We start from the raw sequence: 26700 nt of genomic DNA, 5'->3' as shown, positions 1-26700 counted from the left end.
AGAGGATGTACTTTGAATGGATATTATTGTCATGTATGATCATGTCAAAGACAGTGCCACATAATGTTTAGTCGCTTATGAGTTTAATTTCAAGCATCCAGATAGGTCTCCAAAATGATTATAGAACTGTTGGTAAATTATTTGTTCGTTTCAAAGAAAGAGGAAGCATTGATGATTGGTTGATCAAGAAGTTCAACCAATGCACAAACATCTGCATGGGTACAACATGATCCAAGAATTAAAGTATGGGCTGTTATGTGGGGAAATAGATTAACTCCATATTTCTTTCCAACACTGTAACAGGTGAAACCTACCTTCATAGGGTTCACACATTTCTGATGCTTGAATTTGATGAAATCCAATGGTAGAATGAGTAGCTATGTTGTCACAGCAAGATGAGATTCTGACACATTTTTCAATTAATGTCCAGAATTTTTTGCAAGAAACATTTCTAGGAAAATGGATTGGATAATGTGGACCACTAAATGGCTCCCAAGGTCTCCAAGACCTAACTCCTTTGGATTACTTCTTTTGGGGCCACCTCAACTCAGGATATGTAAGCATCATATTGTTTTTTTGTTTGTTTGTTTTTGGGTTTAATAGTTCAAGGACAGATACAATCATACTGTGCCAAAAAAATGTTTAATAAATAAGGTGCTTAAATAGGTCTAAGCACTATATATAAAAGTCGAAATAAGAACAAAAATCATAAATGAAACATTTCTTAGAAGTATGCTATTTAATAAATAAATAAGACAACATAAAATCAGTATAGAAAAACGTAAAAGATCATATAAAATAGATGTAAAAAGTATAAAAAAATATTAAAACTCAAAACAAACATAAATCCAAATTTTTTTAAAAACATATTTACAATAACTTAAACTAAAAAGTATATACTTTATATAACATAATAAACATTAACACTCTATAAACACTTAAAAACCATGTTGACAGTTGAGGAGTCTAATAAAATCTGTTTAAGTGTGTAGGATTATGGCAGATTATAAAAGTAGTTTAAATAATAACTGTCCTCGCTGGAAAAACAAGGGCAGTCAATTAAAATACGAATGATGGACAGACTACAGCCATAAAACCCACATATAGGAACGTCATCACACCTCAGAAGGGAGGAGTGGGTGAGATAACTATGACCTATATGGAGCTTAGCAAGAACAGCTTTCTCTGTTTGAACCCTGTGGGGGCTAGACTGACATAATTTAATTTCAGGCTTTGGTGACATATGATTACTCTTCTTCCAACACAGCTGCCACTGGGACAGAAGTTTTTGTCTGATGATCTGTGTAAGGTACAGGCAAATAGTGGATTTTTGAGAAACAAGTTGACCTCACTGCAGTATCTGCAACCTCATTTCCCTTAATTCCAACATGGCTTGGAATCTAACAGAAGCGTACATCAAAGTGTAGTTTCCATAACAGATGGAGATGTTGAATTTGAGGGAGCAACAGATGTTGTTGTAGCTCTGGACCTCTTATTGTCTGCTCTACTGTATACAGCTCTCTGTAAAGTTGTTATATTCTAGTGGGATTTATGCAGATACAATGCTGTCTGGAAAGATGACAGAAGATTCCACTATATCCTCTCATTTTGAGCCATCTGTTAGACAGGCATAAAATCAGTTTTTAGTTGTATGAGTTCGAAGAGCTGCTGATAGATGACAGCAGGGGTGGAAAATTTCCATAGCCTGCTGAAAGAAAAGCACTATTATTATTATGTAACACCTCCAGGGAGTCCAAAGACCCATCGAGGTAGGGCACCTACTCTACAACTCTCCATCTCCACCACTCCACTGGCAGAATCATACATGCCTACGCTGCATGCTGGCATGTAAGATTGCCATGGCAAAATTGAGTTTGGTGGTGGATGAGCTATGTTGTCTACCACTATTTCTAGAGCTTGTAGGAGAGCTTTTATCTGCACACCAAAGGATTTTAAGGCAGTTTGTTGAGTGATGTAGAGATTCTCCCATTGTGGCCAAAAGATAGTTGGATACGTGGGGTATTCTGGCAGGGATTTTATTTCAGTTACATATAAAAGAGAGAGCAGTTTGCAGTGTAGCAAAAAAAAGATGGTAGATGATGTGCAAAATGCTCCAGTTGAAATTCTGCTGGCTTGATGGTGAATAGGATCTAGACATCACAGCATACTCTACCTGGCAGAAGCATAGACATGGGTTCAATAGTAAAGTCTTGTTCTTATCATTGCCCTGTACAAAAGAAGCAAAGAATATCTGTCAATACCCATGAGTGGAAGATGGCACTAGTCTCGTAACTGACACACACATGAGGGAGGAAAGTGAGTTTACTGTCAAAGAGCAGCCCCAAGAACTTGGTTTCCAATGCAACTGGGATCAATGATTGTCCTAGTTGGAGTTCTGGGTTAGGAAGAGGTCCATATCTACAGCAAAAGTGCACACAAACTGTTTTTTGCTTTGAAAATCTGAAACCATTTGCAAATGCCCATTGATGTACCACAGCAGGTCAGCTTGCATGTCGACTCTATTCAAGCAGAGGTACACAGATATCTTGACAAAATGTGACAAGTAGGCCTGTAGTCTGCATCCCTTTATCCACAGCTCATTGTAGAACACATTTTCAGTGGTGTTGTAGCCATAAAAATTAGATGACACCAATGGGATAATGTACTCTTTACAGATATTTTAGCCTTTTTTCCAATTCATTCTAGATGACACTTGATCTGGCATGACAGTGATACTACTTACCATCGTGAGAATGTTCTCGAAAAAGATAGACATGGCGGTGCTGGTGTCATGGTGTGATGAAGCATTATGATTAATGGATGCATCAAGCTACAAGTGCTAGAAAAAGAGACAATGTCTGGTGAACGACATTGCAATGAAATTATTCAACGTCATGTTCGATCGTTCTGTCTTGCTGTACGTGAAGAATTCATTTTTGTGGATGACAATGCCACATTACATCGCACCTGAGTAGTGAAGAAACTTCTGGATATAAAAGATATTAATCGAATTGAGTGGCCAGCACATTCCTCAGATCTCAACCCCCATAGAACATTTTTGGGACATAATAGGGAGACACGTTGCTGTTAGAAATTCCCCTCCAAAAAAGATGGCACTATCCTTGCTCTGGAGGAGGAGCGGGCCAGTTTTTCCCAGAACTCCTGAATTACTTGATGCCAAGCATTTTACATCGTGAGAGCTGCATCATAGTTCAGGAATGGACATATTCCATACTGAAATATCTCTCTAAATAGTTTTCTGTAAGCACTGTACATCAATTCCTAAATTACAATACATTTTTTGCCAAAAATGTATTGCAATTTAATATGTATGAAAATTAATCATCACATCTTCCTTTTACCCTCTTTTACTGTGCGGTGTCAAGGGTTTATTAATCACTGGACCTCAAACCGTTCACAGGATAAGGCGGTCAAGCCCTATACCCCGGTGTAGCCTATGTCCGTAGTGTTCAGTTCTCAAGGCCGGTTTGCCTGCTTTGTGGGATAAAAAAAAACATGATAAACTGGGGAAAAAACCCAACGGTCCATGCCCAAGACCAGCTAACTTGGCTATGGCTGAGGAAGATCCTTCAGCTCTTCACATCTCCGATGGGAATCGAACCTAGGACACTCCTTCCCCAGGCATATGGTTGTGAAGCTCACAGCCACTAGGCTAACCACGTGGACTATAAAATTATAACACATTTTTTGTATAATATAATTTATTAGTATTCTGGCAATAAATTTATGATCCACATTTGACTGTAGTCATGAAATTTTTTTTAAAAATGTACACCAGTGTAATTGCCTTTTGCCAGGTATCTAGAAATATGTCTCAGAAAATTCTGTTTTGAAGGTGCAACAGCTATAAAAGTACATCAAACATTGACAGATGTTTTACCATCTTGTAATGGATATCATTTGGTCCAACAGCAGTTATTATTACAGGCGACTCCAGGGTGTCCTTAGACTCACTGAGGGAGGCCCTAAACATCATGTCCACACAACTATATGACATTCTCACAGTATCAATCATACCTTGAACTCACTCACCGTGATAGCACCCACAACAGACTCTGGCAGATTATTCCACTCATTTACCACTGTAAAAGTAAAAAATCCAGCTCTAACACCCTTGCTAACCACACTCTTGCCCAGCTTCCATAGGTGTCCCCTAGTTCTCCCACCACCAGTCCTGATCTCAAAAATATCCTCCGAATTAATCCTATAGAAACCCTTTAGATATTTGAATGTCTCAATCATATCTCCCCTTTTCCGCCTATCAACTAATTTCTGCAACCCACAAATCTTCAACCTGTTCTCATATGGTTCATTCCATAGACCTGCTATCATCTTGGTCACTCGCCTCTGGATCCTCTCCACCTCCTCTCCATCAAGAAGAAACCTAGGTGACCAAATCTGGGCACAGTAGTCGAGATGAGGTCTTATCAAGGCTTGGTACAGAGGTAGAATAACTTGCTTGTCTCTGCTCGTCAAAGTATTTTTCAACAACCAAGTGAGTTGATGAGCTGATTTAGCCACTTTTGCAATGTGCCCCCTAAACTTCAACTCCTTATCCACCAACACTCCCAAGTCCCTGGCCTCATCAATCTCATGGAGTACAGTTCCACCAATGTGGTATACTGTTGCTAATCTTTTCACCCCAAAATGCATAACCTACATTTTGTCACATTAAATTGACATCCATTCTCCTTAGCCCAGAACTCCAATCTATCCAAGTCATCCTGCAAGATTTTGACATCTTCTCCATTCACTATTGCCCTACCTAACTTTGCATCATCAGCGAACAAATGAACTGTTCCTCTTAGATCCTTCCCTATATCATTAATGAACAAATTAAACGGCAGTCGTCCAAGAACAGAACCCTGTGACACACCACTAGTCACAGGCCGTCTTTTGGACTCTACTCCTGAATAAACTACTCTATGATATCTCTCCATCAACCACCCACCTATCCATCTCACCAACCCTATATCCATTCCCATATGTTGTAGTTTATGGATTAGAATTCCATGTGGTATCCTGTCAAATGCCTTAGCCAGGTACAGCAGTATCACTGTAAACCCTTTACCCTTATCCAGTTCAGCCGTCACTGTGTTATAAAACTTGAGCAAGTTACTGAGGCATGATCTGCCCTTCACAAAGCCATGCTGTCCCCCCCATACAGTATCTCATTTTCATCAATCCATTCCTGTATTTTTCCCTTGACAATGACTCCTGATATGCTGATCGGTCGGTAATTTGCAACAGTAGTCTTGGATCCTCCTTTATGCAGTGGAACTATTTTCCCCTCTTTCCACACCTTCGGAACTAAACCAGACCCAAGACTCAGATTTAACAACATGGTCAAGGGCACTGATAATTCTTTAGCCGCTTCACGTAAGACCCGTGCCGGTGTACCATCCAATCCCACAGATATATTCACATTAAGGTTCTGTAATGGACTATTCACCTTCACTTCATTCATCATAATTCCCGTATAAACTAATGGTTCCTTCATTTTTTTCAATGTCATCCCCTGGATGATATACTCTTGCAAAGTGCTCGCTCAGTAATTCCACTATATCGACTGATTCAGTGACCTCCTTACCATCGTCATTCCTTAAAATCATTTTGCCGTGTACAGTTTTTTTTTTGCTTGCAGCATATTGAAAGAATTGTTTGGGATTCTCTTCAGCTTGCATAGCTAGTTTCCTTTCATAATCCGCTTTTGCTTTTTTTATCACACTCTTTACACTTCTGGGCTGCGCTTTATACTGTTCATGTGCCTGCAGGCCACCTTTCTCTTTAAATTCCCTCCACAGTTGTTTCTTTTTTTTTGCAGCTCAAGCTTAATGGTGTTATTCATCCATTTAACCCCTATTACTATTCGGACCCTAGGTATACAATCAGCCATAACCTCCTGTAAATGCTCCTTGACTACTTCCCATGCTCTATCGACATCCAGCCCTTGCAGTTTTACATGCCATGGCACTGATCCAAGCAATCTCCTAAGCTTGTTATACTTGCCAGCATGGTAATTCCACATATACCCTGCCTTAATTGTAAATTCTACACCTTTAGCAACCTCCCAGGTCAAGACCTTATGATCACTCTCACCAATAGGTGGCAACATGGTCATATTCATTAAAGTCAAAATCTCAGATGCTATTACCAGGTCAAGCACTCTCAAACCTCTAGTATTTTCAATTACATGCTGTCTCAGATAGTTATCCCTTAATAATTGAATAAAATCCATTTCCTTCCTCACATGTGTCCTCTCCTCCTTCCAATCAATGTTACCATAGTTGAAATCTCCCATAATAAATACCCTCCTTGCACTCATTTCATCAATTTGTTTATGCATACTATCTCCACCATCTATTCCATCACCTGGTCTATAGCAGCACCCAACTATATATTTTGTTCTGCCAGTCTCAATCTCACACCAAATAGCCTCAAATGAGCTCTTTTCACTATCCTGCAATACAACTTCAATTCTCCTTGGCTGCAGTTTATCAGCTATCATCAATAACACTCCCCCCCCCATTTCATTCTCTCTGTCCCTCCTTAACACACTATACCCTACACATTCTGTCGCACTAACTATATCATCTTCCGTCAGCTATGTTTCACTAATGCCAATAACCTGTGGCCAGGAAGAGCCTATTAAGGCCAAAAATTCGTCTTTCTTGTTCCAATACTCCTGGCATTAGTATACATGAAATGCAGAGTTCCCTTTATCCCACCCCTATCTTGATGCGTTATTATAATTATCCCATTCCGATTTCTTGTCCTTAGTACTGGACGACATTTAAACAAAGCAGCTTAAATGTTGGACCGTGAATGGAAGAGGGGGGGGGTAAAACAAGAGGCCATTCCTGGAAACTGTAAGGAGGGTGCGATCAGAGGAGTAAGAAGCAGGTTCTTTGCATGGAGAATGATTGGGTGTTGTGAATGTAGACACATTGAATCATAAGGCACAGTTGGATGCGCTTTGTGTATACATGAGATAGTGTACACCTCCTACGATGAGTTTCTGACTCCATGGAGGTCAAATGTTAATAATAATAATGATGATAACACTTTGTGAGGTAGTGTCTGAACAAACAGAGGGAAAAGGAAGGTGAATATTCAATGGCAGTGAATATTCGGGTAGGCATATAGAAGATCTTGCTTCTGTGTTTTAAGAGGGAGAGATTGTTGTCGAGCATATGCTCAACTACTCTTCCTCTGATGTTTGTTCAGACACTACCTCACAAAATGTTATCATCATTATTATTAACATTTGACCTCCATGGAGTCAGAAACTCATCGTAGGAGGTGTAAACTATCTCCTAAGCCATAGTGGAATGATGATTGCATAGCAGCCAAAGAAGCCCAGAAGAAAGCCTGGGGTAATTTCTGCAGATACTTAACAACAACAAACCTAATTGTTTTGAAATGAGCTCAAGCAAGACACATCATGCATTACAGCCAAAAGAAATCCTGGATCCAGTTCACTTCTTTATCAAGATCTACCAACAGCAAAGAAGTATGGGGAAAAAAAATCTGGAAAATGAAAGGCAGATATACCACCCACTGACTTTTCATCCTCGAGTACAATGGTTGCACAGTTGCTGATCCAACAGGATTGATTGCTGACACATTCTGGGCAAGTTTTGCAAAAACATTGGCAACATATTCTAATCCATCTGAGTTCCTTGCCCCAAAAAAGCAAAGCAGAAAAACAACAAAATCTGTTCTTCTTTGAATGGCACTGAAGAATACGAAAGACCATTCTCCTTTGGTAAATGGTCTTTACCAAAGGCAGGCTTGTGTAATGTCTGGGCTATTGTTTAATATAGTCATTGATTGGATTTTGAGAAAAGTTAACAGGTGTAAAAAGAGGAATTAAATGGAATCTTATGTTATAGTTAGAAGATCTAGATTATACTGATGACATAGTTTTGATATCATTAAAATGCAATGGTATACTAGGATGGTCTGAAAAGTTCTTGGCCTAACAATGAAAAAACCAATTTATAATTTCAAAATTATTTTTATTTTTCAACATAATCTCCCTTAAGACTAATACATTTATTCCAGTGATGCTCTAGCACCGTTATCCCATCCCTGTAGTGGTTCTCAGTAAGATACTCCTCTACAGCTTCAATCACCTCCTGATTCAAAGAAAAACGCTGACCAGCGAAGAAGAGTTTTAGTTTTGGGAAGAGATAAAAGTCAGAGGGAGCCAAATCTAGGGAATAGGGTGGATGTTCCAACAATTTATAGCACAGATCCTTTAATTTTCTCATTGTCAAAACACCTTTGTGGGCAGGTGCATTGTCCTGATGAAAGATGATTTTTTTTCTTCTACAAACCAAGTCTTTTTTCACGAATTTTTTCATCTAGTCTGGTTAAAAGATTGGAATGATATTCCCATTATTGTTTTACCCTTTTTAAGATAATTAATAAACAAAATGCCTTTAGCATCCCAAAACACAGATGCCATAACCTTTCCTGCTGATGGAACTGACTCTGTCTTCTTTGGCGCTGAACAACCGGCTTCTGTCCACTGTTTTGAATGCTGTTTGGATTCTGGTGTGTAATGGTGAATCCAACTCTCATCCATAGTAATAAATCGATGTGCAAAATCAGTTTTATTCTTGTTCAAATGCTTCAAGCACTGTTCAGAGATTTTCATGCGAGTGCATTTTTTGATCTGCTGTGAACAAGCATGGTACCCATCTTGCGCAAAGCTTTTTCATTTGCAATTCTTCATGCAAAATATATTCTACACGTTCTTTTGAAATGCCTATAGTCTCAGCAGTTTCATGCACTTTGGCTCGCCAGTCATCCAATAACATATTCCGCACTTGATCAATGATTTCTGGTGTTGTTACACTTTTTCGACGTCTTTCACATGGATCATCTTCAAGTATGGTACGGCCACATTTAAACTCGACAGCCCATTTCTTAATTGTTAAAAACAAAGGAGAAGAGCGCCCATAAACTTTTATTAACTTCGAATGAATTTCTTTTGTAGTTAAACCTTCTTTTACAAATTTTAGAACCGCAAGATACTCAATTTTATCCATATCAATGGATACAGACAACACTCTTTTGCTTCAGACAGCTGTATAAACCAAACTACTTGATAGAATGACTTACAATTTCACATGGATGCTTATGACAGATTACCAACTTAGGAAAAAAAAAAAAATCTTGCCGATAGTGTTGCCATCTATGGTTGAGGCCGAGAACTTTTCAGACCAACCTTGTACAAACAAAATTGGAAGACTTGTATAAAACAGCTGAAATAGATGGTCTTAAAATTATCATGACTAAAACAAAAGTGCTTCAACTATACAGCAAATTCCACAAAGAGATTGAAATCAATCAGCATACTGTAAAGGAAGAAGAAATTTAAAATTTTACACACTTGGGAGCAAATGTAGATACTGAAGGTGGAATATAATGCAAAGACTGTTTCAGAAAATTAAATAATATATGGAAATCTTCAAAATACTATTATACAATCAAAATAAAGATTTTTTTATATAACTGTTATTATTATATAGATCAGAGACATAGAAACTGATCAAAAAACAAAAAGCTAAATTAGGTAGTTTTCAAACCAAATGTCTGCATAAAATATTAAAAATATTTTGGCCCAACAAAAATAACATATGATGACTTATATAAGCTGACTGTGTTAAAAAAAAAAAAAAACATCATCAATGAAATAAAAGAAAAGTATGTGTCCAGTCCAGTAAACGGACTGGACACATACTGAGAATGGACATCAGCGAGATTCCTGAAGTGGCTTTGACAAGGATCCCAGAACAAAAAAAGGGAAGACCTAAATTAATTTGGCAGAAAATGACAGAAAAGGAAAAATGACTGACTGACCGAAAGTTCTGGAGAGAAGCTGAACTGGCAGCTCAGGACAGAGGTATCTGTAAGAAACGGATCTCGGCCTTATGTGCCATGAACGAGGCACAAAGAGGATAACTAAGTAACAGTTATCTCTAGGTATTTAATACCCCTTTTAATATTTTTCCATTTAGTCCTAATTCATATCCTACTGGTTCTTTTGCAATTACTATTGTTTTTGTTTTCTCTAGGGAAGAACCCACTTCTACCAGGAGCATCCCTCAAGTGGTAGATGAGGGAAGCTTTAAAAGGATTGCTTCAGGGGATGTGTAGAAGGCCTTGACAACTCTACTACTTCTTCTAGCAGTGACTTCAAGATCCAAGCATCCATATCTCATCTGATATGGATGCTGGGTGTTGATTATTCATGCTGATGCTTAATGGAATAAAATAGACTTCTGAAGCTCATAATGAACAAACTAAATTTACTCTCTACATCATTTCAAAAAGGCTAGTCGATTAATTAACGAGGAAACACGTATCTTTAGCTTACAGTAGAGGCTGCACTACTTGTGCGTCAAATCTCCATGGATTATGATTACTCTTTCTTTTAAGGTTACATGGTGATCAGCATTCATATTTATGAATTTAGGGACACAAAACATGTGTTGAAATGATTATTTTACTTATTATTAATAAAATAACATTTGATGTTTTGACCCCTGTATTGAGGTCATCATCAGAAAGATACATGCATATAGGAAACCAAGCTACATGCTCTTGTACTCTATAAAAGTAAATTAAATCTATGCTGTTAATTGATCTCTTTCTTAGCCTGACCTCTAGTGATAAAATAAATAAATAAATAAAAAATTAAAAATTAAAAAAAATTAATAAAATAAATAAAAAACTACAATAAACTCTGCTAAAGTCCTTCTGTACTAAGATTCTTCTGAAATTAATGAAAGATGATTCTTTATATTCTGTATAGATTAAAGGTGATCAGTTAGGATTCGGAATAAATTCTTTAATTAAAGAAGTCACTTCACGACTGGGCTACTTGTATATAGAGGCTGCCAAGGCAAATGATGTGAATTCATTAGCCTCTACATACAAGTAGCCTACTCGTGAAGTGACTTCACGCTTGAAACTCACTGAACCAGCTTCACTGCCTCCTCTTTCATCACATCTACTCTGCCCTTTGGAACAGTGTCTCCCACTTTGCATTCCTCAACGATTACAACCTTCAGCCGTTCAAGCAAAATGTGAACAGATTCCTCCTTTCTTCTATTCTTCTTGCAGGCACACACACATGGCACCTTTCATGTGTGGATCAGATATAAAAAAACACTGACAGCAATGGGATATTTTGTTTGGCAGTGAACACTAAAACCAATAACTGTGGTAAAGGCTTTCTGACATTCTGGACAGACAAAGTTTCGCTCTGAAATAATATCTTGGTTAGACCAAGATATTTTGATAATTGGATGCTGTAGGAAATTTAAAATTGCAGAAGGGTTCACAGGGATGGTAGAGTATAAATCATATGCTTTACTGGCTGATGCATACCCAGACCTGCTGGTGTAGTAAAGGTCTTACTGTAAGTGTAACAAATAGACTGTCTCTGTTTCTTAATCATGTTCATAGAATTTGATATTGATATAATAGCTGGTCTTCTCATTCAGATGGTAGAAATTATTTTCTAGGCACTTTCTAGTGTCATAGCCATTGCCACCCAAGTCAATAGGAAGATCAGTCACAGGAGTGGTTCAATGGTCTCTCCCTAACCAAGAGAGGGCTTGGTTATTTGGTTATTCTGCTTTGCATAACTCACAGCAATGGAACAAACCATGCTAGGACTGCTAAGCTCTTCTAGAGTTAGCAGTCCATAGAGAACACAGCGTGGTAAGTAACTTAGCTGCTCAAAAGCACTCGGGTCTTCCACCAGGAAGTAACATATTTCTTCACTAATCCCCAGTTCATGGAGGTTAGTGAAGAAATATTTATTAACATCAATGGCAAATAGCATTCCTCAAGTGAAAAATATGAAACAATTTGGTATTTTCCAGGTGTCTCAGACCTAATGGGCATGCAGCCAAGACATAATTGAGGAACCAACTAGTAAACTAGTATTAGCACTATGAATGGGCAAGGAGTTGGATAATCTGAACACCCTGACCAAAATAAAATCTTTTCAAGCTACTTCTGGCATCCAGTAGGCAAGATGATGGTATCGCACCAAGCAATCAAATTCATCTAAAAATACTTAAGATTACCAAGAATAATTTCTCTGAATGGGAATCAATATGAATCAAAATCATATGCTTTACTGCTATCCTTCCCATCAGTTGTACAGTTCTCTTACAATAACATATCTTTTGTCAATAGCATAATTACAGTCTTTGCCACCTGACACAAGCTTTTATGTGCCTTAGATAATCTGAAAATTTTTGGATTTCCACTGAAGATATCTAATCTAACAGTTCCCTTTCTTCCACATTTCAAGGTTTTGGTATGATTGTTAAACTATGTTTTCCTTTAGAAATAACTAAGTGCTATGTGATTCTCCAAAAGTATTACTTTTGTAACCAACCTAGAAAAAAAAAATTAAATAGCTCCATCTCAAGAATACATAAAAAAGAAAATAAATACATAAAACTTATGTTTCAGAATATTCGAAATACTTAAAAAACTATTTACATTTCACTAAATATTACCTTCTTGATAAACCTAAAGCTGCCTTTAATACAGCATCTAGTCTCAGTGATGATACAGAAACAGTAATATCCTTATAATCTTTAGCAATGCTATCATCACCAAATTCATTTTCTTCTTCTTCAGTATCATCCTCATCAGTCTCTTCATTTTCCTAATAAAGGTAAACATTAATTATTGCATAAAAGAAAACAACAAATGGTAAAAGTATGTGAAGTGTGACTTAAATGTGGAGTTGACAGGCGATGATGTATAAGTAACTGAGAATGAGAATAATGAAAATGTAACAAGAAGAATAAGTGCTTCTCTGATAATGAAGAGAGGTGATGTGAAAGGGCAGCAGCCAAGCAGTAAAAAAGTTATGAAAAAGATCTGGTAAAAGAAGCAATCAATGGTAATGCAGACCGCATGAGCAGTACAAGTGAAGCGAAAGTCAAGAATAGCAATTGTGGTACATATATGGAGAAGGACACAAAGCATAGTAAGATAGAAGATCAAAAGAAAGTGGAATGACAGATGAATGAAGACAGAATGGTAAAGAAGCTGGCATAAAAAATAAGAATGCAAGTAAGGATATTAGAAAAGAATTGGTAAGGTTGAGAAACAAAATGAGGTGTGTGTAGAGTGAGATAGGACATTTAGAGAACGAATAGTGGTTGGAGATGCAAGGAGGAGGGTGTCAGTGGTGAAAGATGTGAAATGGAGCAGTCAAAAGTATGTCTAAGAGGAATGACAGGATGAGTGACTGAGGCTGTAGAGTATTAGAAGAGAGGAAGTGTGAATGAGGTAGTGTGGAATTTCCTAGTGTTGCTACAGAGAGTAAAGCAATAGATTGTGAGAGGTAGAACTGTTGCCAAAGTATGACAGCAGGGAGCTGAAGAGAAGAACAATGATTATGAATGGTATGATAGCTAGAATGGGCAGGATAAGAGGAGTTTGGTAAGTGGAAGTATAGGATAAGTTTGAAAGTAACAAAGAGATGTTTGCAGTAGATGGGATGAATGAGAATGGTAGTATGAAGTAGGTAAATTGTTAATAAGGAGGAGAATGTGGAGCCAGTCAGGGAAACAAAATATAGATGGTGGGACTGTGGGTGTAGGCTACCAGAATTGGTGTGAGATTATTATCATTATTATTATTACGTGACACCTCCAGGGAGTCCAAGAACTCATCGCGGGAGAGCACACAATACTCTACTTCGCTAAATACATCTCATCCTCTCAGCTGCTACTAAATTCTCCAACTACGACACAACTACCATCAATGCCATCAGATACATGACGAAGGAAGACAACATAAAGAAGGACACAGGGATTGCCTCAATGGAAGCAACCGAGTCAAAGGACTCTAAAGGGGTGAGGAATTATGAAAAGGAAAGGTGGAATGGGGAAACCTACTGTGCTCATGTAACAATACAAGAAGTATTAGGAATAAGGGTGTGGAATTTGTGGCCTTGATGCAGTTAGTCAGTCCACGTATTATTAGTGTCAGTGAGACATGGTTAACATAGGATGATGTACTCACATTGAATATGATGATTATAGCATTTATCAAAAATAATGATAAAAGAGGAAAGTGTAGTATTGCTGATGATTTCAGAAGATTTGTGTCCCCTCCATGTAGAAACTGAAAAAAGTAATAGTGATAATGTCTTTGAGATCATTTGGTATGAAGTTAAGACAAGCACAATTTTAGATATCTAGTGAGTGACAAAAGGGTGGTGATAATAATAGTTGACTTTAACTGTGGAAGCATTGTAGAAGGCACTTATCAGGCCTCATTTTGATGTCTGTGCATAGATCTAGTCACTTGACTATACTGGTGATAGAGAAACACTGAAAAAGTGCAGATGCAAATAAGCAACTAGCAGTATGGATTCTGCCACTCATGATATACAGCTTATCTTGCTTTCACCACCTACCTCTCAACTCAAGCCATGGAAAAATTTGGAGAAACTCACGGGGTTGCCCTGAACATTTCAAAGGCATCTGATCAGGTTTAGCACTTAACAAACTACCATCCTATGGTTTGCCTTCCACAGTCTGCAACTAGATTGCCAACTTTCTCACTAGGCACTCACTATGTGTCATGGTGGACAGTATCCTCTCCTCAGATTTTTCCACCAATGCAGGAATACCCCAGGGTTCTGTTCTTTCACCCACTCTCTTCCTCTTGTATATAAATGACCTTCTCTCACAGACTTCCAATCCTATCCATAGATTTGCTGATGACAGTATACTCCATTCCTCCTTTTAATTTGACAAGCCTTGTCGTGCTCAAGTATTAGAATCCTCAAGATCTATCATTACCAGTGACCTGAATTCAGATCTCCTAACTATATCCCAGTGGGAAAAAGGCAATCTTGTAAACTTTAATGCCACCAAAGCTCAGTCCTGTCTGATCTCTCACAAGAAAGAGCTCACATCCCTCCCCTTTACCTTCAGTAATACTGAGATATCCATACATGATCAGATTTTTCTTCTTTGACTGACCTGCATCTCCAATCTTTCCTGGCACAACTACAGATCAACTATAGCTTCTGCAGTACAAAGTTTGGGGTGGTGCACCAAACTTTTATCTAAGATTGCTCAATTCTATCCAGAAGAGGGCAATCAGGCTAATTCATGATCCCTCTCTCTTGCATACGCACTTCAATCTCACTCCCCCCCCCCCAACATTCAGTTTCTGCCTTGTGCCTCTTCTGCAGATGCTTTCATTGTGGCCAGTGCTCTGCTGAAATGGTCACTCTTCTATAAAATCATTAAAACAAGAGCCACTGCTAACCAACACCCTTTTACAGTCCATCTTGAAACTCAATGAACCAACTTCACTGTCTTCTCTTTCATTCCATGTACTGTCCTTTGGAACTTGGAACGGTTTTCCCTACTCAGTCTTCCCCAAAGATTACAATCCTCAGCTGTTCGAGCAAAATGTGAACAGATTCCTCTTACCCATGCACGGCACTAATGTGCTGTAGGTCTTGTGGCCTTTCGAGTGTGGATCAGATATACATAGATACAGAGGAATTACTGCATAGAGTAATGAGAGAAAACAAGAAGTCATTCCTGGAAACTATAAAAGTCATAAAAGTCATGTGAGTAAAGAAGTGAAAAGGAGTGTTTTTTTCTTTTTTTTTTTGTATAGTGGATGAATGAGTGGAATACATTACCAGTAAGCAATGAATGCTCATTGACTGCCAGTGGGCAGTGAATGCTCCAACACTCAATCTTCAAGGCAACATATGATAGTTATTATATATGATAGATATATATGTTATATATATAGATATATATGTTATATGATAGACCTCATATGATAAGATTTTGGACTCCATCTAGGCTTGGAAGTAATACTAATAGTAAGAAGCTTGGATAAGTTTCAAAATTAAAGAAGGCAAACTCATAATTCAAATCCATACATTTATTCTGAAAAGGTGTAATTTACTACTCAAAACTAACAAATTACCAGCTGAGTGAAGTCAAATGCCACACCAATATTGGTCTCTTTTGTGGGCGACTACCACGTCATTTACTGTCTACTAGATTTCCTGTTTCTTCAGGAACTTCTGACAAAAAAATTTAAAATTAAATTTCCCACAAAATTTAAAATTAAATTGAATTCAATGTCATGCACATTATTAAAATATGGTACTACATATTTTAATTATTTAAATGCATATTTCTTTTTGTATTGCCATAAGCAAGACATTTTCAGTTTTTTTTTTTTTTTTTTTTTTTTTAATCTACAAAAGTCTTACTTAGATATAAAAGAAATGTATTTCAATTAGAAGAAAAGTTAGAAAATTAAAGCAGTAATTGTGATGTCTGTTATAGTTGTTTGTCTATACAGGACATATTTGTTAAATTAAAGGAAACTTTATTGCACTTCAATTCAAACAGAAGCAGGCCCAGCAAAATTTGTGAGTCATGAACTTCTGGTTGTTTTATTTATGATTCTCAGTCTGAAAGGTTATTTGAAGCTGTATCTTCAAGGCCCACCTTTCCTAATTGGGTTGTGGGGGCAACAGCTGCAAGAGGAACTTTCAATGGTCACGATCCTCTGCCACCAAGTTCAGGTGTTCTGGTGGGATTCCCAAACGTGTCCACCCAAGGTTTTGGATATAATCTATCCAGCGAGTCCTTGGCTTTCCACGTGGTCTCCCACCCTCTGGCTTGGCAAAGAGGGCTTGCTGAGGGAGCCTCTCTTGTGACATTCTGACCAGGCGCCCGTACCAATGTAACTGTGATCTCTCAACACGGAGAAGCAGCGGTTGAGTATTGAGGGTTTCCCGAATTGCAGAGCTTCTGACTCTGTCGAGTCGTCAACCCCACAACCCCTCGAAGGAACCTCATTTCAGCCGCTTGGATTCGTGTCGGCATTCTTTCGGTCATTACCCAACTCTCACTTTCATATTTCAGAATGCGAAATTCATTCTGAAGTGATTAAAGATGTAAGAAAAACTTATTTAATCTATGCTGATGTTGTATGAGTGGAAACAGTTTCTGTGGTAACCTTCCTCCTGTGTAAATATATGACTCAGGGGAAAAAAAAAGATAAAAAACTGTATTTCACAGTTTCATGTTATGATCTGAAGTATATTGGCTCTTGCATAGTTAGGTGATACTAATTTTAACACTGTATATATTTGTGTTGTTTAGTAATTTTTTTCTTATAAAAATGCCAGAAAGCTCAATATCTATATTTAATATGTTAATTGTCTGTGCGGTTAGCCTAGTGGCAATGCGCTTCACAACCATATGTCTGGGGAAGGAGTGTCCTAGGTTCAATTCCCGTCGATGATGTGAGGAGCTTACAGATCTTCCTCAGCCACAGCCAAGTTAGCCGGTCTTGGGCATGGACAGCAGGGTTTTCCCCAGTTTATCCTGGGGTTTTTTCCTCCTGCAAAGCAGGCAAACCAGTCCCGTGAACACACGGTTCGACAGATATGGGATACCGGGAATAAGGAGCAACCAACCTATTCCGTTGGATTATCGGTTACAGAAGTTTACGCGGTAAAATGTGTAGCCTTGTGTAAAAGCGTAACATACGATGACGAAAATATGTTAATTAAGAAGATATATACATGCAGATACATATGCATGTGTACATGATATCTTGGGATATGAGTCTGTGTGTGCACAGTTTGATTTGATTAGTTTAGGATATTGTTTAAGTTAAGAGTTATGCTACTCAGAATCAAAGAAGTAATTTACAGATGTATGATGCATGACTGAGAAGACTGCACACACAAAAAAAAGGAAGTAAATTTCTTAAAAAATAATAATAATTAAAAATAAATATAAAAAGTAGCACTGATAGGATTAAAAATAAGAGAATGTTATTACGCATTTGGAAGAAACTGTGTAGCTCAGTGGAAGTGGTGATTGCACTCCATAGTACTAGGTTGCCCGAAGAATAATCTAGGTTTGATTCTGGTCACCGACCAGAACTTTTTCTAAGCCTACGATGGGTTCCTGAGTTAGAGATCTCTGGCATGAACAAGCAGGCTTTTTCTCCTGGAAATTTGGGTTTTTCATCCCATAAACTCAAGAAAACCAACTCTAGCACACACACTTTCAGTTAGAGATCTCTGGCATGAACAAGCAGGCTTTTTCTCCTGGAAATTTGGGTTTTTCATCCCATAAACTCAAGAAAACCAACTCTAGCACACACACTTTCAGACAATAAAAAAACAGTGTTAGGATTAAGGACCATTAGATGAAAGCACTTGTCAGCCATCTTGGACCAGCTATCTCTGATTGACTGCCAGTGGAGATTGAAAGTCCCCCCCCCAGTCTCCAAAAGTTAGATATAGATAAAATGGCCTCACCTACTTCCTATAAGGGAATAAAAGGTGTTAGCAGATTTATTGTATTTATTATATTAAGCATTTGGGGGAGCGAGTCTTGAAAATAAATTTAGGTAGTATTAGTATTTTTAAACGATTTGAAGAATGAATAATAATTCAAGTGAAACAGGTGAAAGTTTTCAATCTTCATTAGACAATGAAGAATTTTCTAAATATGATAACTTGAATCAAGCTATGCTAAAATTTGACAGTGATTCTAATGACAATCCCAAAACATTTTTGAAGCTGCAGAGTCAGTTAAGAAAAACATGTAGATGATCTGAAGTACAGATGTTGTTAATTTTAAAATCTAAATTTCAAGGTAAAGTCAAGCACTGCCTAGAATTCCAGTTGATCAGCTTCAGATTACACTGTATAAGTGTAATGTTCCCAATCCTGGTGAAGCTGTTTCTCTTCCTGAAAAGTGGAATTATCTTCCTGATAAAGTGGTATTAAATTGCTCTAGATTTTATTTCAATCTGATTTGAATATTTGGAAGATGTTTTTTAAGATGTTTATAAAACATTATTCTTAAAAGTTGTGTAAATTCAATTTTTAAAGCAAATTGCAATACATGGTATGACATTCTTAAATTTTAAATTAAAGATCTAGTAAGTTCATGAACATTTACTTAGCCCCTTGGGATCATAGTATGGTGATATGCAGAAGTGATGGCTAGAAAGAAACTTTTAATATTAAACAAAATATATATGTCAAAGATCAACAGGTATTAATTTCTGTACATTTAGGCAGAGAAAATGTCTGTAAAGATAGCATGTACAGTGGATTACACTGTATAACTTTGAAAAGCATTGTAATTAAGGAATTTTCCAAAAGACAAGAATCTTGCCCAAATCTTTGGAATGTTTTCTCATGTATACTTCTTCTTTTCAGCCATTTTCTGTCCACTTCTGGACGAAGGCCTCCTCCAGTTCTTTCCACCTTTCTCTGTTCTTGGCAATGATTGACCAATTTTTCCCAACAAATTTTGACAGTTCATCACTCCACCTTCTTTTAGGATGTCCTGTATAACTTTGAAAAGCATTGTAATTAAGGAATTTTCCAAAAGACAAGAATCTTGCCCAAATCTTTGGAATGTTTTCTCATGTATACTTCTTCTTTTCAGCCATTTTCTGTCCACTTCTGGACGAAGGCCTCCTCCAGTTCTTTCCACCTTTCTCTGTTCTTGGCAATGATTGACCAATTTTTCCCAACAAATTTTGACAGTTCATCACTCCACCTTCTTTTAGGATGTCCTCGGCCCCGTTTCTCTTCTTTTGGAATCCAGTTCGTTAGTATAGTGGTCCATCGCTCATCTTCTCTCCTGGATAGATGTCTGGCCCATTTCCATTTTAGTTGCTTATGGTGAAGAATGATGTCAGTGATGTGAATCTGGCTTCTTATCTAGGTGTTTCGCTTCTTATCTTTTAATGTGATGCCTAGCATCAACCTCTCCATTTTTCTTTGAGTTGTTGTTAGTTTATTTGCTAGTGCTTTTGTTAGCGACCAAGTTTCACAACCATATGTGATGACTGGAAGTATACACTGGTATACAGATGTATACATATATCTTGTATACAGATGCAAAAAAAATAAAGTTTTCCACTTTTATGGTTGACTAACTAAATTATTATAAAAACTGATGAAAATATGACAAAAAATTCTCGAAAAAAAAAAAACTATTTCGAAATGAGTTAAATCTGAATTTAAAAAGTTAGTATATTATAAATAAGGAATTACTGATATCAAGGAAGAATCATTGATTCAGAGTTTGTGTTCAAACACAAAATGATACTGCAACTGATTAATAAAACTCTTCTATTCCATGGGAAAAAATTCTGTAAATCCAAAGGACCCTTTACATTAGTTCTAATGACATAAGCACTGGAAAAGGGACCAGAGGCAATTGACTAAGGTAGTTTTAAGGTAGGCAACTGACTAATGTGACCTCTGGAATGTCGAATATGAGGAAAGGTTGAGAAGATGCAATTTACAGAGTCTAGTGGATAGGAGGAAGATGGAAGATATGATAGAGACCTACAAGTTAGTAAGGGGTTGTTACAGAATCAATGTTGGAGAGGTTCTACAGAAAACAGTGGGAGATCATGGGAGAACCAGGAGCATCTCTGGAAGCTGTATAAGGATGGTGTGAGCAGAGGAGTGAGAAACAGGTTTTCTGCATGCAGAGTTGTGAATGATTGGAATGCCTTGCCTTGAGAGTGGTGTCTGCAGAGAATTTGAGTGTTTAAGGTGCAGTATGACGAGCTGTGTGTGTGTGTGTGATAAAAGGACCTCTTAGATGAGTCTTTGACTCCATGGGGTCTTGCAGTAATAATAATAATAATAATAATAAATGCAAAAATTTTATAAACTCGAGATGTTAGTTGTTTTAAAGATACAGGATAAAATTTTGAAGTAAATTTCGAATTTCAGTTACAATTAATTTCTTGGGAAAAGGTAAATGTGAGTTATGCTATTGAAAAAAAGCAAATGCTAGGAATTAAAACCTCTAATTACATAAGCAAAGTGGATATTAGATCCAACATTATTTCAAAACCAAATATAGAAACTATGAAAGTTTCACAAGCTGACCACAGAGTTGCGGGAATACATTCCTCGGCATTTACGAGTTGCCTTAGTGTGGACTACTTAAAAGACATAGGCACTGTCCAAGCATCTATATATTCACCTTTTATTAGTCCATTTTGATAAGGTTTCACTAGCCTAACAGCTGTTTTGAAGATTAGTTCTGGATGGTTCAAGCGGGTTGGTTCCTTTCAGAGACTAGGCAGAAACCTTAAGAGAGCAAAAACTCTCTCAGTACTAAGGAACTTGGAGCCTCTAAATGCTTTAGATGTGGAGCACTAGACCATATATCTAAACACTGTTCTGTAACTTATCCTAACCTTCTAAATAGATCAAAGCAATTCAAATTTACTCATCTTCCTCAGTCATTCCAATTAAATGTTATACAAAATATGCCTAAAAGAGAGGAGAAAAATTCTAAATCATTACAATGTTGACCTTGTAAGTTTTTAACAACTACAGATCTAGCAGATCCAGAACCATTAATTTTTTAATTTGGTAGATGCGATAATAGCAGGGCTGTTTTGTAAAGTACTTTTTGACACTTTGGTGATTACTTGAAATTTCTCATTCATTTAAGGGATAAGTTAAAGGTGACATTTAGTATTTGAATAGTGAGATAAAACTGAGGGGTATATTTCATAAATTTAATTCAAGAGTATATTTAATCGCCTCTGTAATGCAATTGAAAAAATTACAGCACATTGCATGGAGAGTGATTACTGCAACTGTTAGGTTCTTTGCATGGAGAGTGATAGGTGAGTGGAATGCAGTGCCTGAGATTGTGGTGAATGCAGACACTTTAAATGAGTGGAAAGCATGGTTTGATGAGCTGTATGTGTGATAGCGTGTACCTGTGTTCAAATCTCGTCATGACAAGAAGAGTCTTTACAAATGCTTTTTCAAATGAAGGTGAATTAGCCAATCTCATATGGAGACTGCAAGTTGCTGCAGGGCTTTAGTACACTACAATTTACAGACAAATGATGGATTATGGTGTAGTGTGTAGATAGTGACATTTTGGGCAGAAGGAGAATTACGTAGTGTAGATGGTGGGGTGTGTGAAGTGGAGCGCCCTCTGCAATGCGTCCTTAGCCTCCTTGGAGATGTTACACAATAATATTTCACCAAGAATTACCTACTACATAGAAATTTCAGTGGAAGTATCCTTTCATGATTTTTTCTGTTACTTTCTGTTTCCTGATTTAACTGTCTTATAACTTGAATAAGTATTTAGACTTAGGTGCCAGAACTAAAATAAGAACTTTAATTCTTAGGCCTCTGACCCAACGTCACTCATAAAGGGTGCCAGACCCTTGAACAATGTGGGGGTTAGGGGCGCAGACTTCCTGAATTGTTCGAAAATCCGTGTATAACTTTTGACTCCACGAAAACTTAACTACTAATAGCCTACTGTTGATTGGAAGCCTTACCTATAACATAAACAGTCGATTAACACATATTTTGTATAGTATGTATTATATACTATATTCTTATAATAAAGTAAGCTAGAAAAAAGAAAATCTTATTAAGAAAATCATAAGGAAGAGAAAATACATTTACAGTACTGTATTTATCGATACCGTAAATTTATATCTGTATATAAGATAAATCGTCTATCTGTCAGTACCTACATCAATATTGTCTTATATGATACAAAACACTGTAGATGTTATATGTATTACTAACACTAGATATCAAAAATGAAAAGATAATATGAAAAAGAAATTCATATTTATTTACAGGTATAACGATTCATGCATTAATAACCAAGAAACAGCAATATGATTGCTTCACGGTAGCCTAGCCTATACACTAATCAATGAATAGTTATGCACTTTTTTATTTTATTTTAAATAATTAAATAAATTTAACTAATTAATTAATAAGTTAATTTTATGAAGTGATAATTTAATACTACATCTTTACGTTTGTTTACATTTCTCTCAACTGTAAATGGCACCATGCTCGGTCTGTAAGTGTTTGTGTGCATAAGATTTGATATATCTTAACATTTCATAATAGATCTCTATATTTTTTGGTAGTAAATGGTAAAACAGACTAGTATTTACATATATTTTATGAATTCATGACATACCTAACTCTTTCTTAATGCTTTTGATATTTCTAGGCTACATGGTTTATCTGCGAGTTTTTCAAATTGCTGCAAATCTCCAAAAAAAAATTTCCAGTATATTTATAGAAAAAAATCTGCATATAAGAGGACCAGTGCAGTTCAAATTAGTTGTTGTTCTTTTCAGAATTTGTTTCTTTTAAGTCCATGAAGTTTGTTTATTGACCAAAAATCAAAAATATCATCATCATCATCATCATCATCAAATTCCTGCCATGTACCCTCAAGGGGTGTACAGGATATGACAGTACTACATGAAAAAATTACATCATTACTAACTTCCTATCTACAATTTTCCTCCAAATCAGTCTGGCACTTGTCAAGACTCCAACATTATCAGATCTTATATTTCTATCGTCTAAGGCACTTTGTACCGTATCAATCCACCTATATCTTGGTCTTCCTCTGGGTCGTTTTCCTGCCAACCTGGCAGAGAACACTTGTTTTGCTAATCTTTCCTCTCCCATTCTATTTAAGTGACCATACCATCTGAGATTAGCTCTGCTAACGCATTCCTGGATGCTGACAATGTCAAGTTCTTTCCTAATATCCTCATTTTTAATATGATATTGCCATTGATGCCATCTGTTCACGCCTCTAATCTTTCTCAGGACTCTCATATCTGCGGTCTCTAGTCTTTGGTCAAGTGTTTTACTTCTGACCCAGCTCTCAGATCCATAAGTTAAAATTGGTTTGAACACAGTCTTGTATACAGCTAATTTAGTTTTCCGACTAATTTCTTTCTTATTCCATATGAATTTATTCAATTGACTTCCCACGATACCAGCTTTGCTGATTCTGTTGTCTATTTCTATATTTAGTTTACCATCTTCAGTAAAAATTGTGCCTAAGTAGCTGAAATGTTTTACTTGTTCCACAGGTTCTCCATTCACAACACAGTTGACATTTTCAATGATTCTGCCTATTTTCATTGTCTTTGTCTTTTTATTGCTGACCTTCATACCATATCTATTACAACAGCTATTCAATTTAGTCAGAGAATCTTGCAGACTTGTAGCGGATTTATTTAGAAGTATAACATCATCCGCATAAAGCAAAGAGCTGACATTAACATCTCCAATTTTGATATCAGGTTTAATACCACATTCCTTCATAATGTGATCCATATAGATAATGAATAACAGAGGGGATAATGTACATCCTTGTCTCACACCAGATTTAACATTAAACCATCTTCCCATACTTCCTTCAATTCTAACTGCTGACTCACAACTCAAATAAAGACTACGTATTGCTTGATATAATGCCCCATTGACACCATATAACTGCAGCGTATTGAATAGCTTCTCTCTTGGCACCTTGTCATATGCCTTTTCCAAATCGACAAAACTTAAATACAGATCTTTGTTATATTCCCATGCTTTCTCGACTATTTGTCGTAAAGTGAATATCTGATCCTGACAGCCTCTATTTGGCCTGAATCCAGCTTGTTCTTCACCAAGCTTTTCTTCCACAATTCTTCTCAACCGTTTCTCAAGTATACTTGCATAGATCTTGCCAGGAACACTCAGTAGGGAAATACCTCTGTAATTCTCACATTCAGTTTTATTTCCCTTTTTATATACGGGTACTATGAGAGCTCTGGGTCAAAGCTGTATAACTGAGAGGAGACCTCCACATAGCCTTTAAAGGAATGCGGAGAACCGACCAGGGCTTCTGACCTAATGTCCAATCCTCACCTTCTCGTGGTGCACCCTGTTGGGTATCTACTTTGATACTGAACGAACGAGGATGGGCTGGCAATTTGGGATTTAGCCGACCAAATTGTATTCTTATTGGTTAAACCAAAATAAAAAAAATGATGGAAAAAAAAAATCAAAAATATCATCAAACAGAAAAGATGAGCATGAAAAGAGTAATCATAATGGTAGACTTTAATTATCCAAATATTGATTGGATAGCAGTAGAATCTTATGAGAAGAATGAAAATGCATTTATTTAGCTGTTGCAGGACAACTTCCCCAAGCAGTATGTGACAGAAGGAACTCGAGGTAAAAGAGTGTTAGATTTGATTAAAATGTCAGAGGATGTTTCAATTAAAGACGTAACTATTCTGCCTCCGGTTGGTGACAGAGATCATGTGGTACTCACTTGGAAAGCGAATAAGCTTATGAATGTTCCATTCAGAAAAGGTTACATGCTGAACTAAAAAGCAGGAAATTATGACCAACTGAGAAGTATACTGAGTTCAGTCTAACGGGATCAGTTGCTAGATGGAAAGAATATTATTATTATTATGACGGGCAACTCCAGCGAGTCCTTAGACTCATCAAGGGAGGCCCCAAATCATATTCATCACAACTATTCGACATTCATACAGTATCTATCATACCTCGCCTTAAACTCATTCACTGTCACAGCATCCACCACAGACTTTGGCAGCCCATTCCACTCATTCACCACTCTAAAAGTAAAGAACCCAGCTCTAACACCTTTACTAACCACACTTTTGCCCAGTTTCCATGGATGTCCCCTAGTCCTCCCACAACCAGCCCTGTTCTCAAAAATATCTTCTGAATTAATTTTATAGAAACCCTTCAGTAATTTGAATGTCTCAATCATATCTCCCCTCCTCCGTCTATCAACAAATTTTTGCAACCCACAAATCCTCAACCTGTTCTCATAAGGTTCATTCCACAGACCTGCTATCATCTTGGTCACTCGCTTCTGGATCCTCTCAAACTCCTCCCCATCAAGAAAAAACCTAGGTGACCAAATCTGGGCATAGTAGTCGAGATGGGATCGTATCAAGGCTCGATACAGAGGAACAATAACCTGCTTGTCTCTGCTTGTCAATGTATTCTTCAGTAGCCAAGTGATTTGATGAGCTGATTTGGCCACTTTTGCAATGTGCCCCCTAAACTTCAACTCCTTATCCACCAACACTCCTAAATCTCGTGCCTCATCGATTTCCTGGAGTACAGTTCCACCAATGTAGTAAACTGCTGCTAATCTTTTCATCCCAAAATGCATAACCTTACATTTTGCCACATTAAATTGACATCCATTCTCCTTAGCCCAGACCTCCAATCTATTCAAATCATCTTGCAAAATTTTTAAATCATCTGCATTCACTATTGCCCTACCCAACTTTGCATCATCTGCAAACAAATGAACTGTTCCTCTCAGATCCATTACTATATCATTAATGAACAAATTAAACAGCAGTGGTCCAAGAACAGATCCTTGTGGCACACCACTAGTCACAGGCCGTCTTGTGGACTCTACTCCTGAATAAACCACTCTCTGATATCTCTCCGTCAACCACACTCCTATCCATCTCACCAACCTTATATCCATCCCCACATGCTGCAATTTACTGATTAGAATTCCATGTGGTATCCTGTCAAAGGCCTTAGCAAGGCCAGTAGAATCACTGTAAACCCATTACCCTTATCCAGTTCAGCCGTCACTGTGTTATAATACGTGAGCAAGTTACCGAGGCATTACCTACCTTTCACAAAACCATGCTGTCCCCGATACAGTATCCCATTTTCTTCTATCCAATCTTGTATTTTCCTCTTGACTATTTTCTCCA

At 37.2% G+C, this 26700-nt stretch overlaps 1 protein-coding gene across 3 annotated transcripts in view; it reads right to left on the bottom strand.

Moving 5' to 3' along the window:
* LOC150094287 (mitochondrial transcription rescue factor 1) overlaps positions 1-26700 on the bottom strand; it is an 87540-nt gene that overhangs the window by 28937 nt on the left and 31903 nt on the right. For all 3 annotated transcript variants that reach the window (XM_090412307.1, XM_090412306.1, XM_090412305.1), the window contains exon 2: positions 12576-12727. In XM_090412307.1, the coding sequence (XP_090268433.1) occupies positions 12576-12727 (152 nt within the window). The remainder of the gene's footprint in view (positions 1-12575; positions 12728-26700) is intronic.

Source organism: Typopeltis vanoorti, chromosome 22 (assembly GCF_054136105.1).
Source record: "Typopeltis vanoorti isolate ZY-2024b chromosome 22, IOZ_Tvanoo_1.0, whole genome shotgun sequence".
In the NCBI taxonomy this organism is placed as follows: Eukaryota; Metazoa; Arthropoda; class Arachnida; order Uropygi; family Thelyphonidae; genus Typopeltis; species Typopeltis vanoorti.
The sequence above is the reverse complement of the archived record's forward strand: the minus strand, read 5'-3'. Positions and strand labels throughout refer to the sequence as shown.